The 16907-nt window shown below is 42.4% G+C and overlaps 1 protein-coding gene across 12 annotated transcripts in view; it reads right to left on the bottom strand.

Annotated features, from left to right (window-relative positions):
* Positions 1-16907, bottom strand: part of DOCK3 (dedicator of cytokinesis 3) — a 405644-nt gene that overhangs the window by 59261 nt on the left and 329476 nt on the right. For 10 of the 12 annotated variants that reach the window (XM_067754576.1, XM_067754570.1, XM_067754573.1 and 7 more), the window contains exons 22-26: positions 14555-14636; positions 9937-10107; positions 6681-6873; positions 3601-3728; positions 1071-1217 (exon numbers count right to left, since the gene is read on the bottom strand). In XM_067754576.1, the coding sequence (XP_067610677.1) occupies positions 1071-1217; positions 3601-3728; positions 6681-6873; positions 9937-10107; positions 14555-14636 (721 nt within the window). The remainder of the gene's footprint in view (positions 1-1070; positions 1218-3600; positions 3729-6680; positions 6874-9936; positions 10108-14554; positions 14637-16907) is intronic. The other 2 variants (XM_067754572.1, XM_067754577.1) reach the window with 2 other exon arrangements.

Genomic DNA, 16907 nt, shown 5'->3' with positions numbered 1-16907 from the left:
AGGATCAGATGCATTAATGTACATAAAGCATTTAAGTAAACAGTTCACTACATAAAGCCGTGCTCAATAAATTGTTGCTATCATCTTCATTAAATCCATATAAAACAGATCACTTCTTTAGTATTGCTAATGAGTTAATATTTGTAGAGTGCATAAAGCAGAATCTGGCCCACAGCCAGCACTGTGTCATTGCTGGTTAGAAGGATGGGCTGCCAGGACATGGCAGGGTGCGTATGTTTTTACCTATAGTGAGGGTGTCCTGAATAGGGGTTCCTAAGAGAGCAGATATTCCTTCCAAGCCCAATGCTCCAGAACTCATGTCTACTCTTTGCTCTCCCTAACATGCTGGAGCTTGGCTTGCTCCCATAGAAGGTTTTCTACAAAGGGATCATTGTAGTCTTCCACCTGCCAACTAGAAGATTCCAAGCCATCTGTTTATCATGTTCCAACATCAGGGCTAAGAAGTCCACTCTGTATAGGGGTGGGGGCCCTGGGGGGTGTCTCTTTGCCACACCTGAGAAGCTTTCCCAGTCTGTTTCTCTTCTAATTCGATCATAGGATATCATTGTTCAGTAATGCCAGTCCAATTCTACCTCATCACATTTTTCCTGATGCTAGACATTTAGATACAAACACTATGGACAAAAGTGACTAATTTGTAGGTACAAGCAAATCGTGAGAAAATAACTGTCATGCACGTCATTTACAAGAGCCTGCTCCTAAAAGGAATAGTCTATATTTTTCACCTTCAACCTCTTACTATGTCTCTGCTTTATTCCACATTATAGAAAATGACTTGGCTCAAATGCAAAGGCCAATGGAGGTAGTGTGCAGGAAAACAGGACAGGAAGCATCACTGGATCTGCCCCTAAGTAGACTCCTGTGAGTATGAACCTAGAGCTTTCAGAGTGGAGATGGAGTACGACTCGAGAAGGAAAAAGGGCAGCATGCTGACAACCAGGCAGGAAGGGAAGCTGAGATGAAGGTGGTGTGATGGTGAGATGAGGTTTGGTGTGGAGGAACCCCAGGTTAGAAAAGAAAGCAAGAAAACCTGAATGTTAGTTACTAACAGTGATCTCCGCTGTGCACTGCGGGCACCGCTGCCCTCTTACCGCCTCCTGAGCGTGCGATTTGCTCATGATGGTGAGCAGAGTCTGTAAGAGCACGTCCAAGAGGCTCTCCACCATCATTTCTACCTCCTCCATGACATCTGCCTCCTGGAGTGAGCAGCGAGAGAGCACACAGTTAGTGCCAGACCTGCTGACGTGCAGCTGGCAGTACTTACTAAGTCAGCCACATCAGGAGTGGTCTTCTGACTTAATTCTCAACACTGAGCTCCTGGCCTCACTGGTATGCAGTGTCAAGGAACCTGGAACAATGGCTCTGAAAGGAGGTGAGGCACACCTGTCACTGTTGCACTGGTTTGGTGGCTGGGGCCTTATCCCAACGCAGCACCACTCTGACACCTATAGTTCTGAACCTCAGACAAATACATTAATTTCAATATACAGGGCAGAAGTGAAGGTTCTAAGTTAAATGTTTTCTTTGATTTTCCTACGAAAGTCAGGAGGAAGCACAGCACTGCTGACTAACATTTTGAGAAAATGGTAAAGAATTCACACCAGGGGGTATGGTGGCAGCACCTTTACTATTGCTAATGCACACAGAAGTATCTCAGTCTTTCTGAGAACCATTTTCTCCTTGAGTGACCTCAATTTTTGCCAGGCCTGACTGCTGCCCAGACATGCCACTTCTAGCTCCTTGGCATTCTTGCTCACATTCCCTGGTCCACCAGAAGGACTCTGGTCTCAGTGCATCTTTTTCAGGCAGCCTCACAAAAACAACGGAGCACGCCTCCTCACTAAGGGCTGCTTCCCAGTCACCAGGTTCTGAATATAGGCAGAGTCTGTGCTATCTTTTTATAGACCTCTCACATGCAATCTTAAACCCTATAACTTGATTTTCATTATCTCACAAAGAGATTCCCATTGCCTCTTCTCCAGTCTCTTTATATTATTACTGGTCCAAATGTCCATCCATCCATCAACCCACCATTCAGTAAGTATTTACCATGTGCCAGTCACTGTTTGAGAACTGAGTATACAGAAGTGAACAGGAAAGGTAATATCTCTGCTTTCATGGAGCTTAAATTTCACCCACCCTCCATCCATTCAATATAGTTACACTGAGCCCCATTCCACATGAAAAATTTGAGCAGCTCTTGGGACCAAAGTCTTCTTTCTCATTTGCTGAACTGATCATAACACTCTTAAAACCTGTGATGGCTCTTTGAGTAGTTGTAAGCAACTAATTGCACTTGACTCTCTAGCCCCACAAACACAACCAGATCATCTTCAGGTTTTTACCTGTTCCCATTCCTCTGCCATTCCTCCCCTACCCTTTCTTTTCCCCTTCAATTTCTCTTTTTCTTTAGCAGTAAGCCTCCCATCCCAAGTCTGACCCTGGGTTACCAGTACACCTTATGTGCCTGATGTTGCTTCTCTGAGGCCTGATGGGAAAGAGAGCTGCTAGGCGTTGCCTGGAGCCATGATCAAACAAAAGGGCCACTACAACCATCACAGTCACTCTGCCAAGCTGGGCCCCCACCACCAGGTGGTACTTTAAGTCTGGATACCAGAGCCCCCTATTGAGTCCTTGTATCCTATTCAAACCAAGCACACTCTTTCTTTTCAGCACCTCTCCTGCTCTATCTTCCTGGATAACCTAACCTCGTATGTTCCTATCACTTGGCTACTGGCATTCATTTTAAATGCACTTGAAATTTTATTCTCCAAAAACCTTACCTCAACTTAATAAGATAGCATAATTAAAACTCATTCTTGTTTTAAGTTTCTTTATATTTTCCTATAAGTTTCCAAATTTTCTAAAAGAAATATGCATTTCTTCCATTATCATAAATATATAAAATAAATATAATTAAAATAAATTCCTACCCTTATTCATGCCTGATACGTTTTCCCTCCTTTCCTACCTCCCTTCCCTACCACAGATCTCTTCTAAAAAATAAAAATAAAGAAGAAAGAAAATAGGCAAAAGCACTAGTAGTTGAAACCTGACCCCTAAAGTACAACCCTACCATCCCATGAGGCTCAGAACTCTTGTGGACAACATTTATCTCTCGTACACCCTGCTCTCATCTGGCATGGTATAGGAATGCCATATGGGTGGAATCAAGCTGCCAGGAAGCTGCCAGAAAAGTCTGAATGAGCAAGCTGCCTCTCAGCCTGGGCCTGCCTCCCTGTGCTTGTGCGTGAGTATCCTTAGAACACTCCCAGGAATACAGAAGTAATACCTTTTGACAGAAATAGAGCATGCACAGGATTGGGCTTTTTGGTACTACAGATAACTATGTTTCTGGGTGTATTTATGGCAGTACAATTTTTTAACATAGCAAGACTGCTGTGTTGAGAAGCCTGCTGGGCACACACAGGGAGGCCTCCATTCACTCCATTTCACTGATGAAAGCTTCTCTGACTGGGAAGTGTACAGAGTGATCTTTGTTGGTCTGCCTCTGGCTAAAGTAACACAAGAGAGGGACAGAGCTTTGGGTGGGGAGTGGAGTGGGTCTAGGGCCACTACCAGAGAGCTGGTCTTGACGATGGAGAAGATGCTGCCAAGAATCCCTGAGCAGATTAGCAGCTCTTTCTGCTGCCTCAGGTGAAGGTGAATGTGATGGAGAACCACAGGAAGCAGGATGCGACGGGATTCTGAGAGAGAAAACACAAAGGTGAAGAAGCCCTTCAGAGGAGAACCAGCTACCTTTGGAAGCAAGTGGCAATGTGGGATGCAGCTGGTCTCAAAGTAGGTGGGGCTGAGACTGGAGCCAAGCTGCAAATCACCCCCTTCCCTTATGTAGGCCTAACAGCCCACTTCCTGGACATTTTAAGACATTGCACAGCATTATCCTTCTATCTATTGTTCCTTCTTTCTCATTTCAGGCCTAAATATCTAGGGCATGTTATTCAGGATAATGTTAGGAGACTGCTTCCAAATGAAATCTCTTTACTGACTAGACTCCAAATTAAAAGCACAGATTACAGTGAAAACCCCATTTAAGTGACACAGTTCTATGAACTACATTGATTTTTTAAAAAAATAAATAAATTTATTTATTTTTGGCTGTGTTGGGCCTTCGTCGCTGCGTGCAGGCTTTCTCTAGTTGCAATGAGCAGGGGCTACTCTTCATTGTGGTGCACGGGCTTCTCATTGCGGTGGCTTCTCTTGTTGCAGAGCATGGGCTCTAGGCACACAGGCTTCAGTAGCTGTGGCACGTGGGCTCAGCAGTTGTGGTTCGTGGGCTCTAGAGCGCAGGCTCAGTAGTTGTAGCGCACGGGCTTAGTTGCTCCGCGGCATGCGGGATCTTCCCAGACCAGGGCTCGAACCCGTGTCCCCTGCATTGGCGGGAGGATTCTTAACCACTGCATCACCAGGGAAGCCCTGAACTACACTGATTGAACTTGCAGACTTGGTATGGATTATAAATGGTCCCTCTTCACAATGCCCTGGATGGCGGCCTGGCACTTGCACCCCCATAAGTTACGCACTTTGCGTCAGCCATCAGGCCTGCCTCCTTTTCCCCTCAGGCTTGTGGGATGCTACATGTATCCACAGCAATGAAAGGAATAGAAGCAGGACTTTTATCTTGTCATAAGCCTGCAATAATCAGCTAAACCTCATTGTCAATCCTACTGCATACATTAAAATGTTTTTCTTTTCTTTTCTCTTCAATGCTACCTGAATAATATTTTCATCAGGGGCTGACTATATTTAGAACTCCAAATTCAAGAAGGCTAAATCCTAAATCAAGCTCTTTTATTAATTCACTCTAAGATTTTAGGCAGGTTGACTCCTCCTGTGGGCTTAATTTCCCCCATCTATGACTTCACAGGTGTGGTGAGAAGGTGAAATACAAGTGTGAACATGATTCTGGTATCTTGCACTCCAATGTAGTCAATGACTGTGTGATAAAAGTACCACAACACCCGGCCAGCCTGATTCGGTCAGACTACCAGTAACACAAACAAGCCAAGGCATTTGGGATTTATTATTCATATTTGACCATAATTAAGTATTCCAGATGAAATTCAGAATGAAAATCTTTTTCAGCAAAAGACAAACTACATGACATACAAGAGGTTTTGGGGACTGCCTTGTCAAATACTTAGAATATGTTCAAAAAAATGGAATGACAGCTATTCTATGTTTAAAAGGATGCTTGGATAAAAGAGAAGTTCATACTGTATTTTGTAGACCAAAATACCAACAGAGCAAGATTTGTAACAACCAACAGCTGCCTGCAGACAAAATAGTAGTTTTTTATTGGAACCTGCTAATGAAGAAACCAAACTGATATGCTCTGAGGATATGTGTTGGTTAATGACACCACTGGTAAAAGTCTTCCTGCTTCAGGGAAGATGCTTCAACTCAGGCATTCAATGAAAGTGAGATGCAAGTGAAAATTTGGTCGTGGCTTTTTATCTCAATATCCAGTTACATAGTTCCAGCCAGATAAGAACAATTTTTCTTAAGTGATTATGGGAAGCAGCAAGTACATGCAAAAGTATTAGAAATAACGTATGTCAATGAGGGCAGTCTGCTGTCCGTCTTCCCATATATTCAGAAAGCATCTGCTTTAAGCAGTGCTCAAAGCTTGAGTGTATGCAGTGGCTTCAATGAAAGTATGTCCAAACCATTGATTTTACCTTCAATCCAGGAACTGATGCAAAGTGTTTACCATAAAAAGTTACAGGTGGAGAAAATCTGAATTTCTTGGTGGCAGCTTTACCATCAGCAATACTTTACACAGGTAGAGTTAAGTTAAAGAGAGTATTTATTTAGTACTGCAAATGTGTGTAGCTCTGGGCTGAGAAATTATTGTTCCTATACTTTAAAAGTCAAACTTAAAAAATTTTACTACCAAAAAATTCTAATTATAAAAATTCTAATAATAATTGCTTTACTAGCATTTCAGATTTATTCCTGTGCCCTAGAAATTTATTCCACAATAGTGATATTCTGCTTAAAGGATCAGGCTCACATTGATCTTAACATCTGACTATTGAGTACTTGATCACATTCAACGTGGTTTCAGGTATGAATCCGGGGGTTCCTTCTGAAAGACAGTCTGGCCTGCTGACGGTATGTGTTAGGCTGTCCTGACCTCTTTTGGAGTGTGGAGGGCTCCTCTCCATCACTTTGTCTAATCTTTAGAAGCTCCTTCAGAGAGAGGAATCTATCTGACTGGTGAGGACAGGAACCAAGAAAGCATAGTGGGTCCTCAGGGCCCCCCTTTCAGGGTCTCTTTTATTTCCTTGACTTATCCTATCCCCTTGGGCTAGACCTTTCTCTCTTGTTCCCCTTCCTTTCCGTCTGCTTTTTCATCCTGCTGGGGCTATGGCAGGCCCCATTCTTGGCAGCCGGCTCGACTTGTGGGCCTGGAGGCAGGCCACCCCATGTGGGTCCCTAGGAATAAATTGTGAGTAAGGCAGTAGGCCTAGGTTCTGGCTGCATTCTCTAACAGAGTTTACCAAAAACTCTGCACTTGAAGGGCCACTGGTGTCTTGCATGATGGCTGATGAAACTGATCCTTTGCTTCCCACTTGGCCAACACCCTGATAAGGAAGAAAGGTGAGTGTGACTCTCATCCCAACTTGATTTACCTGAGAAAGAAAATAGGCGGCTATCCACAGTTCTGGCAATGGACTGCAGCTTGACCACATCCATTGACTGCCCAATGTGCACAGTGCTGGGCATGCTCCCCAGAGTCCCTCTCACAAACTCTGCTACCTCCTGCACAGTGAACATTTGCAGCAGCTCATCAAAGATTGTTGGGAAGGAATTGAGAAGTGCAGCCTGCGGAAGCAAGTGAAGGTCTGGTTAGCTCAGAGTTAGGTATGCATCTATCTTGCATGCTTAGACAATGATACATGGTGGTGAGAGGTTGAGAAGTCATTGCAGCACCCCTGCCTCGAATGTGCTCCTCCCTGGCCTTGGACTCCACCCTGCAGCACTCTTAGGGCATGCAGCAGGAAGAACCAAAAAGGTAACCAAAACAAGAGAATTTACTGGGGCTCAGGCCGCTTGAAGCTTTCAGAACTTGCCAAGGCATTTGCTGGCAAGAGAAGGGAATATATACAGAAATTAACTCTAGGGCTTAACATCTATAGCTGTTTTTGCTCATAAAATGGATTTAAATTTTTTTGTCTGTCTCTACGATCAAGCTCTTGATTTTCCAGTTTCAGTCCCAAATTCAAGCCAGGAAGCTCTCAAAGAACGTAGGCAAAGATAACTGAGCACCATCAAGCAGCACTAGGTGAACTCCATTCACAGTCCTTCAGCTAGCAATCCAGCTCTGAAAACTGGACCATTTCCCCAGAATAGTGTCATTTATTTGAAACCATGAAATCTAAAGACTTTGTAAATTAGTTCCTTCACGTGTGATGCCTGGCAGTTTCAAGTGTAAATCCAAAAGGATGGAGAATGTGTGGATTTAGTCAGCCATGAACTCTTGAGGACTGGGGATAATGTTGGCATAGAGTTCAGAGACCTAGATGGCCTGGACAAGTGGAGTATGTGTGTGTTTGGAGAATTCTCTCCTAGGATCTTAGCTCTGGCAGACCCATATGGTAACCTCTTGAGAACTGAGTCTCAATATTCTCTTGAGAATCTGAGCCTTTGGGAGGCAGAATAGTTTAGGAGAAAGAGAATGGGTTTTGGAATTGGACAGACATGAGTTTAAATCCCAGCGTTACCACTTATCTGCCACATAACCTTGGGTGAGTTACTACCTAATTCTCACTTTTCTCATCTATAAAATGGGGATGATGCTATTACTTATCTCCTCGTATTGGTATGAGGAAAAAGTTTAGGTGCATAAAATTAATTTCCAGTAGACTGCCTGGCACACAATAGGCCTTCAATAAATGCTGGCTCTTGTTCATTTCTCTTGTCTAAACGGAAGCAGCATGAAGGAGGCTCTTCGTACTTCTCAGTCCTCTTACACTATTAAGCCAAGATTTACAAAGGGAAATGGAGTGTCACCTTGAGACGAGGTGAGAGTGCGCTCTTCCTAAGTGACAGTTTGGGGGGCAGGGTGGGGAGCTGTTTTTCCTGATTGCTTCAACAGGCAGTAAGACACTGGCCTAGAGTGAGTGAAAATTTATGACCTGGGGAAATGGGTCTGTCATACTGCAGTCTATGTTCAGGCCAGGACCAAGGACTGAACTTTTATGAATTCTATCGGCAGATTTATAACTCCCTGGGATATCAAGGAGATCATTTTGCAGTAATTAGAACCAGCACAAAAACTATCATCATAAGCAACTAGATACAAAAGACAAAGGGGGAAAAGCAGGTATTTCTTTTTTTTTTCCTTTCCTTTTGGCTGTGCTGTGTGGCTTGCAGGATCTTAGTTCCCCAACCAAGGCTTGAACCTGGGGCCACGGCAGTGAAAGTGCCGAGTCCTAACCACTGGACTGCTAGGAAATTCCCAGAAAAGCAGGTATTTCATAATCAACAACAAACAGTAGCTGATTTGCTCTCTTAAATGGTGAAATTTCCTATACTTATGGCATCGGAACAGAAGGACACTTGCACCATAACATCTCCTAGTGGTCAGAATCAAAGATATAAAGTCTGACTGAAGAGCATACTTGCTGAAAGTTCTGAAACTGTGAAACATGAGCCTGGCACCAAAGAAGCAGGTCTGATTCTGACTCAGGTCTAAGATAAGACTACATCTAAGCTATTTATCCTGATGTGATAGGAACATGCCATTGAGTACAGGGCACTGCTGAGTTCTCAGAAAGTGTATCTGGCTTGCTCTGCTAGCTCCCCACATCTCCACATGCTGAGGGAGGAGTAGGTGTCCCGGGCCCTGGTTGGCAGGAACAGATAGGCTGGGGGAGAGGAAGGAAGGAGAAAGATGACTGGCTTGGGGTGTTCAGGAGGGGAGACCATGGAAGGAGCCTTTCTTATAGAGATACCTGGTGACCTTGATGTATTCCACTGTTTTATAGAGGCTATCCCCCAGTTGCTCACCTGTTCTCTGGGCCAAGGGGCTTATGGGCAACTGGCATCAAGGGGCAACATAGAAGCAAGTGGAAAACAAAAAAAGCAGACTATTCTAATCTTAAATGAGGTATTTAAACATACATTTGCTCTGACAGACCTGGCAGTGACTGAATGAATGGACATGAGAAAGGCTGTCTGGTCTTTGCTCATAGGTTTTGCTGTAATAATTGGCTTCAGAAAAATCAAAGAAGTGAAATTCATTAGATAAAATTCTGACATTTATTTATAAGCAAAAATAACCCCTTTGTGACTGGGGTAATGAACAATATCCGTGATCCCTTCTAGGGTAAGGTTGCATGTAAAAGGTGACTGATTAGCTGGACAGACATTTTTAATATAAGGAGGCAACTTGCTTCCCACACTGGTATTTCTAATGGAATCTAATCCTAATTCTTAGCCAAAGTTTTCTAGTTATTTCTGCTGTTTTTCAACCTATTTCATTCTTAACTGCTAGGATGGACCAATACTAACCTGAGGTTTTCAAAATTAATACAGTGGCTAGGAAATAAAATTCTCTATACATTCTGAATATCCTCTATAAATAAGATGTTCACGAACAACTAATAGCATGGTAGCTAAATAAATTTGGTCTAAAGAGGGCAAAGTTGTGCTTCTTCTCCACCATAAAGCCACTGGGCTGTCTTATATTTGGAAGCTGGGGCATAGCTGGCTTTGAAGTAAAAGCAGCATTTTATTCTATTAGGTATTTCCTTATAACTCATCCCTTACCCAAAACATAGGAGCTTGGCAGGGCTTCTTTGACTCTGGAAGCCAGAGGACAAAGAAATCACCTGCTAAGACAGACAAGAATCCAGCAGCAAAACTTTGCTGTAGCTCACAGACCTGAGTGAAAAGGAGTGTTTCTGAGTTTCTGCTGTCCAAACTGAGCACAAACCGGATGGACTGGAAAAGTTCTTGGATGCTGGACCGGAATTGCTCCTCTTCCATCCCACAGGTGGCACGTGAGTAGAGGATCCTTGACTGCACAATAAACTTGAAAAGGTACTCCAAGGCCTGGAGGTGTAGGAGGAAAAAGGGATAGAGAGGTGTTAAAGATGTCCAGAAACTAACATATGAGGGAATGAAGGGTGGAGTACCAGAAAATTATACACCAAGCTTGGGAGGGGGACAATTCCAACTATGGAGACAAGTAGTTTAATTTTTAAAAAATTTTTATTGGAGTAGAGTTGATTTACAATGTTGTGTTAGTTTCTGCTGTACAGCAAAGTGAATCAGTTATACATATACATATATCCACTCTGTTTTAGATTCTTTTCCTGTATAGGTCATTACAGAGTATTCAGTAGAATTCCCTGTGCTATATAGCAGGTTATTATTAATCTACTTTATATTTAGTAGTGAAGCACTTTAAGTTTTTAAACCTTTTCTCAAAACTCCAATGGTCACTGAGCAGCAACTGTCTATGTACTGAGAGAATCATCAAATTATTTCATGCGGTTATGGAAGTGTATAACCACAGACTGTTATGGAAGCCGTTGAATTCAAGACCATATAGAATCAAAAGAAAATTAAATTTCTCTCATTTTTCTCAGGTCTGGAAATAAAAGGCTACAAAGGCAATGATATAAGAACCTCTCTTAAATTTATTCCAAGAAGGAAGAGTCCTTTAAAGAAGAGTCTTCTGCATCTTCAAGAAACAGCTGGACACGGTGCCAGCCTTCCCACCAGGGGTCAAGTCTGAAGAACTTGTCCCTAGTTGCACAGGAGCTGGTGGACCTAACCCACCCATTTTCCATCCTCTTCCAGACAAGGACACCTGCCATCAATAGTTCATGAACAATACAGAAGACAAAGCTCCCATAACATGTTTTGGGAGCAGAATCTGATTCTGAGGAGTCCCTGCAGCTTGGCCCATGCTTATGAGCTGAATAATTCTCTTTTAAGAGAATTCAAGATCCAAGACTATACTTTCTAATCAAAGAAAGGCTAACGATTTCCCAGACACTGGAAAGGCAGAGACATTGAAAACTGAGGAGAAACTTATCCAAGTATGAAATATGGAGCTCAGTTACTTGAACTATATGACAGGAAACAATTCCCAAGCTACTTTCATGATCTATTCATCTGTCAGGTTTAGCAAAGCAAAACTTTGCGTGTGTGAGTGTGTGTGTGTGTGTGTGTGTGTGTTTATGTGCTCCACACTGAACTCAGTTGGCACTGGAAAATGGCTAGTTCAGAAAAATGTGTGTTCCAAGGCCTGCACCAGAGGATTCTGCAGAATAAGTTACAGTGTTTGGCCTCATCTCCGTAAACGCTACAGTCTCTGTTTCAGTAGCCTTTTAATGCCTGGTCTACAAATAATCTGGAAATTTAATGCCTGGTCTGTAAAGAACCTGGAAAGTCTCTGCTAAATTTAAAAAGGAAAGTGTTTTTTTTCTCAGTTTGAAACAACTACCACAAGAGATGTACTGAGTGGCTTAAAACATCCACTAGTTTCAGAGTGAGAGGCAGAACCAGACAGCAAAGTCGCTTGCACTTCCTGGGTACGAGAGATCAGTTCCTCCATTAAGTCCTAAAATATAAAACACTTTGCAGAGGAGTACAAGGCTGTTGTCGAAGACAGCCTGTGAAAACCTGGATGAGGGCAAGGAAAACAAGCTCACTTCTAGTCATCCATCATTACCTGACTCCCCCTTTCCCTACTCCTCTTGATTTTTACCATCAGCACCAGCTGATGGCCAGGACCAGGTAAAGCTGGCCACCTATGACAGATGCAACTGGGTAAAGAGAGGAGAGCAGAAGAGTGGGATAAAAGGTGAGGGTGGATCCTATGGAAGTTGTTTGAAGTTTACAGGTGTTCCCAACCCTGTGTGGAGACAATGGAACCCTTAACTACGGCTGAAGCAGCTTCTCTGTCTTTTTCTACTTAAGTTAATAAACCTGAAGGGAAAAGAGATCCTAAAAGTTATTACAACCTTTCTGTCACTAAGGAGATCATTGTGCTTTCTCTTTCCTGGCTCCCTGGTAAGAACCTGATGCAGCTCAGCAGTGAAAAGTATGCTGCCTTTTTGGAACGCCCTGCCAAAAGCCATCCTCAGACCCACCAAGGATACCCCCTTGTAAGTCATTCACACAGGAATAATGTAACCAAGTAAGAAAATAAAAGACTCTTTATTTTCATCTTTAGTGGCATAACTTTGGAAGGTCATGACTCTGAAAGGGAAAGGAAGAGATGATGTGTAAGTAGCAAGATGTATTGAATCAAGAGCAATAAAGAAGAGGAGGTTTCCTGGTCCACAGATTATGATACTGGAATAAGAAATGCCAGGTCAGAAGCATATGCATTCTGTGAATAAGGATGAAATTAGGATCAGATAGAGACTTACACATTTGGTCAAGAGGACTTGTAAACTGAAATTTGATGAAGAAGTGGAAATGGCCTGATAAAACCGTTGGGCTAGATGCATTAGCATCAGACGCCACTCAAATACATTTGATATGGTAAGAACAAGTATGAAAGTACCCCCAGAAAAGTGCTCCCCCACAATGGAACTCTTCCTTTTCCCCACCCAAGCCTGATATTCTCCAGGAATTTTGTACCTCCATAGGTGACCCTGCCATCAACCCAGCTCATCTAGCCAGACCCCTGGAACCACCCTCAGGTCTTCCTTTCTGCCACCTCTCACATCCAACCTAACATTTGAAAGCTTCTGCTTTGGTCACATCAGCCACTTTATGGTTGCTTGAAAACTCTAGCTCTTTCCCATCCAGGCTTTTAAACATTCTGCTTCCTCAGTCTGAAATGTGTGTCCCCCAGTTCTTAACACTGATTTCAGCTCAGGTCACCTCGTCAGAGAAGCTTTCCCTAAACTCTTGATCTGAAGTAAACCCTCCTCTCCAGCCATTCCATCCCAAGATCCTGTTTATTTCCCTCATAGCATCATCAATGTTCTTTTCTCACTTACTTTGTGTATTTATCTGTTTGACATGTTTATTATCTGCCTTTTCCCCACTTGAATGGAAGTGCTATGAAGGCCTAGCCTTTCTACTTGGGCTCCTGCTGAATCCCCAGTGGTTAACACAGTGTCTGACATATGGCAGGTATCAAGCAATACTGACTGAATGAATGGCTGAATGAACGACTCTTAGGGGAAAACTTCTGAGATAGCATCTCCAGTAACCTTAAGCAATTAATTTATGAACTCACATAGAATCTTTTGTATTTAACTCAACTTGTATCCCCTCAAATACTATGCAGGGCACTTCACAGGTGCTGGGGTTCAGAGAAGAACAGAACCCAGTGCTTGCCCTCACATTACACTCAGAACCCTGCTCTACACTTGTGTTTGAACCTGATTCCCCTTAGGACACAGGGGATGTGTTCTTCAAGGGGAGAGGTCAGTCTTACTCTTTGCATCTTAGCACCCATGACATGCTGATTGCTCAGCTGACATGTATTGCGTGAAGAAAGACAGAAGTGAGACTTGTGGCCTTAGATTTTTAAAGAATGTGCAGAGAAGAGGCAGGGAAAATATGGATTTATGATTTGATTTTGCCTCTTTAATCTGATGATGCTTGGGGGAACATCTGTTTTACCTGTTACCACGTACACAAGAATAACAAAATCATAGGCCCAGAAGTACTTAGAGCAGATGATGGGATATTAAAGGAGGACAAAGAGAAAGCAGAACTACTTTGCTGCCATTCTTCTTTTATTACTAACTAGAAAGCATGGGAAAGACATGGTTAAAAAGCAACCAAAAAATGAGAGTAACTCAAGAACAAGAAAAGACAGGGACAAAAAAGCAAGCAAGCAAGCATGAACTTGCTTTAAATGAGTTCTCAGAGGATACGACAGTTTTCTTCAAACAGCTATATGGAGAACTGTTGAGCAAAAGAGGGATCAACATTCTCATAGGCTGTTCTCTACAGTAGAAGCAGTAGCCATGAAAAGAAGTTACCAGAAAGTATAGTTAACTAACAATGAGGACAGTCCCCTGTAAAGTGGAGCTGTCCAGCAAGGCAAAGGGCTGCCTGGTCATGGTTTTTAGATTATCTTCTTCTCAACATATCTGCATACAGTGCATTCTTAAAACAGTTAAAGAAAACAATGTTTAGTAACTACTGAAGAAGGGAAAAGTATTGGAAGATCTTATTTCTCATCAATGTTGCCACCAACACTGGCTTAGAAGGAGATATGATATTTTAGCCAGTGGAAGCAAAGACTGACATTGTTGGTAGAAACCAGGCAGGGAGGATGGCTCAGAGCCACATACACATCATCCCTCCCTCCTGCTTTAAGATAAAATTATGAGGAATAAAGACCTTTTAGGGCAAAATCAAAGTGAGGAAAAGGCAGTTATGTGGATCAAGGCAGTCATTCCTGAAAGCAGAGCAGTGTACTGGCTGTCTACACTTGTCCTGCACACTACTCCATTGAGGCTACTTGCAAAGTTCTGCAGGGGTGGGCCCTTTTTGTACAGCAAGCTCAGTACATTACCCTCATGGCTTCCTGAATGTGATCCTGCCGAATCAGTTCTGCCGAGCAGTCCATGTACCACTTCAAACAGCGGATTAGCTCCCTAGGAAAAAGAACAGTTTCAGAAACCTCACGTTAATCCAAGAGCAATGCAGCCTAAAATATTTGCAGTCCTGAATTAGCCATATAGGAAATAATATACTGCTAATGAGCTAGAATAGAGTGATGGATCCAATACAGCTGTGGAATCTTTAGATCATCCAAGACCAGACAACACTCCCTGTCCAAAAAGAGTTGCCACATTTCAATCAGCAATTATAATCATTCTTTCCCACTTTCCCTGACACACATTTTTTCTGATTACAAGAAAGTTTTCCCGAAGTCTGGGACTGGATGTGTGTTTTGTTTTGTTTTGTTTAAAACTGCTAAGTCTCCCGAACATACAACACACTCTGAATAAAGGTATATAGTCCGGTGTGCCTCTCCTTGCCATCCCAATGATCTTATTTCCTTAGGACCAAGTCATCTGAGTGGAATGGGATTACAGGGTCAGAAGGCCTTCACATTTACATGGCAAAAGAGTACACAGGGCAAGAGTGCAGGCCCTCGTCAGATAACAGTTCGCATCTTAGGCCTATCAGTTTCTAGCTTTGCATCCTTGGGCAAGTTATTTGGGTCCTCTGTCCTCATTCTTTTCATTTAAAATGTAGAGGAAACAACAGTACATCTCAAACTGTGAATTCTAATGAGATGACACATGTAAAGTACACAGCGCAGTGCCTGCTCTCCAAAGTGACATCAAAGTGTCAGAGTTCCAGTGATTCCACAGCCTCAGAACCCTTCGGTTTTGTTTTCTAAACTTGTTCTGGGACTACCCTGGTGGCACAGTGGATAAGACTCTGTGCTCCCAATGCAGGGCCTGGGTTCGATCCCTGGTCAGGGAACTAGATCCCACGTGCATGCCACAACTAAGGAGTCTATGTGCCGCAACTAAGGAGCCCGCCTGTTGCAACTAAGACCTGGTGCAACCAAATAAATTAAAAAAAAAAAAACAAAAAACAACTTGTACTCATTCCATAGAATAATATGGTGACTTTAAAAATTGCTTTAATGGTTTTAGATAAGCTGTGAGTGTTTCCCATGTTTATTATTCATATTATCTCTTTTATTGACTATCTTTTTCTTTTCTTTGATATTTATTTGTCAGTACTATAGTTAGCTATTCACATGTTTCTCACTGAAAAAGCAAGACATATTTTTAGCAGCTCTGCCATCATTTCTTAGAAGGAAAATATGACAACTATGTAATAAACTCTAGTTTAAAACATCAGCGGAAAGCTAACATCTAACATCATACTCAACGGTAAAAGACTGAAATGCGTTCCTCTAAGATCAGAAACAAGGCAAGGATGCCTGCTTTTGCCACTTCTATTCAACATATTAGTAGTGAAAGAGCAATTGGGCAAGGAAAAGCAATAAAAGGCATCCAAATTGGGGCCTCCCTGGTGGCACAGTGGTTGAGAGTCCACCTGCCAATGCAGGGGACACGGGTTCATGCCCCGGTCCGGGAGGATCCCTCATGCCACAGAGTGGCTGGGCCCGTGAGCCATGGCCGCTGAGCCTGTGCGTCCGGAGCCTGTGCTCCACAACGGGAGAGGCCACAACGGTGAGAGGCCCGCGTACTGCCAAAAAAAAAAAAAAAAAAAAAAAAGGCATCCAAATTGGAAAGGAAGAAATAAGATTATCTTTGTTTGTAGCTAACATGATCTTGTATATAGAAAAATCTAAAGAATCCACAAAAAACTCTGTTAGAACTAATAAATGAATTCAGCAACACTGCAACAAAATCAACATATATAAATCATTTGCTTTTCTATATACCAACAATGAACAATCAAAAAAGAAAATTAAGAAAACAATCCATTTACAGTAGCATCAAAAAAGAATAAAATACTTAGGAATAACGTTAACCAAGGGGGTGAAAGACTTATACTTTGAAAACAAAATGTTGCTGAAAAAAAAGAGAAAGAAATTAAGGAAGTTAATAATAAATGGAAAGACATCCACATTCATGGATTGGGAGACTTAATTTGGTTAAGATGTCAACACTATCCAAAGTGATCTACAAATTCAATGCAATCTCTATCAAAATCCCAATGACATTTTTTGCAGAAATAGAAAAATCCATCCTAAAGTTCATATGGAATCTCTAGGGACCCCAAACAGCCAAAACAATCTTGAAAAAGAAGAACAAAGTTAGAGGATGCACACTTCCTGATTTCAAACATCCTACAAAGCTACAAAGAGTAACTTTAACTTTGATTATAAAGACTAGTCAAAACAGGGTGGGACTGGCATAAAGACAGATACATAC

Source organism: Pseudorca crassidens, chromosome 10 (assembly GCF_039906515.1).
Source record: "Pseudorca crassidens isolate mPseCra1 chromosome 10, mPseCra1.hap1, whole genome shotgun sequence".
NCBI classification, from domain to species: Eukaryota; Metazoa; Chordata; class Mammalia; order Artiodactyla; family Delphinidae; genus Pseudorca; species Pseudorca crassidens.
The sequence above is the reverse complement of the archived record's forward strand: the minus strand, read 5'-3'. Positions and strand labels throughout refer to the sequence as shown.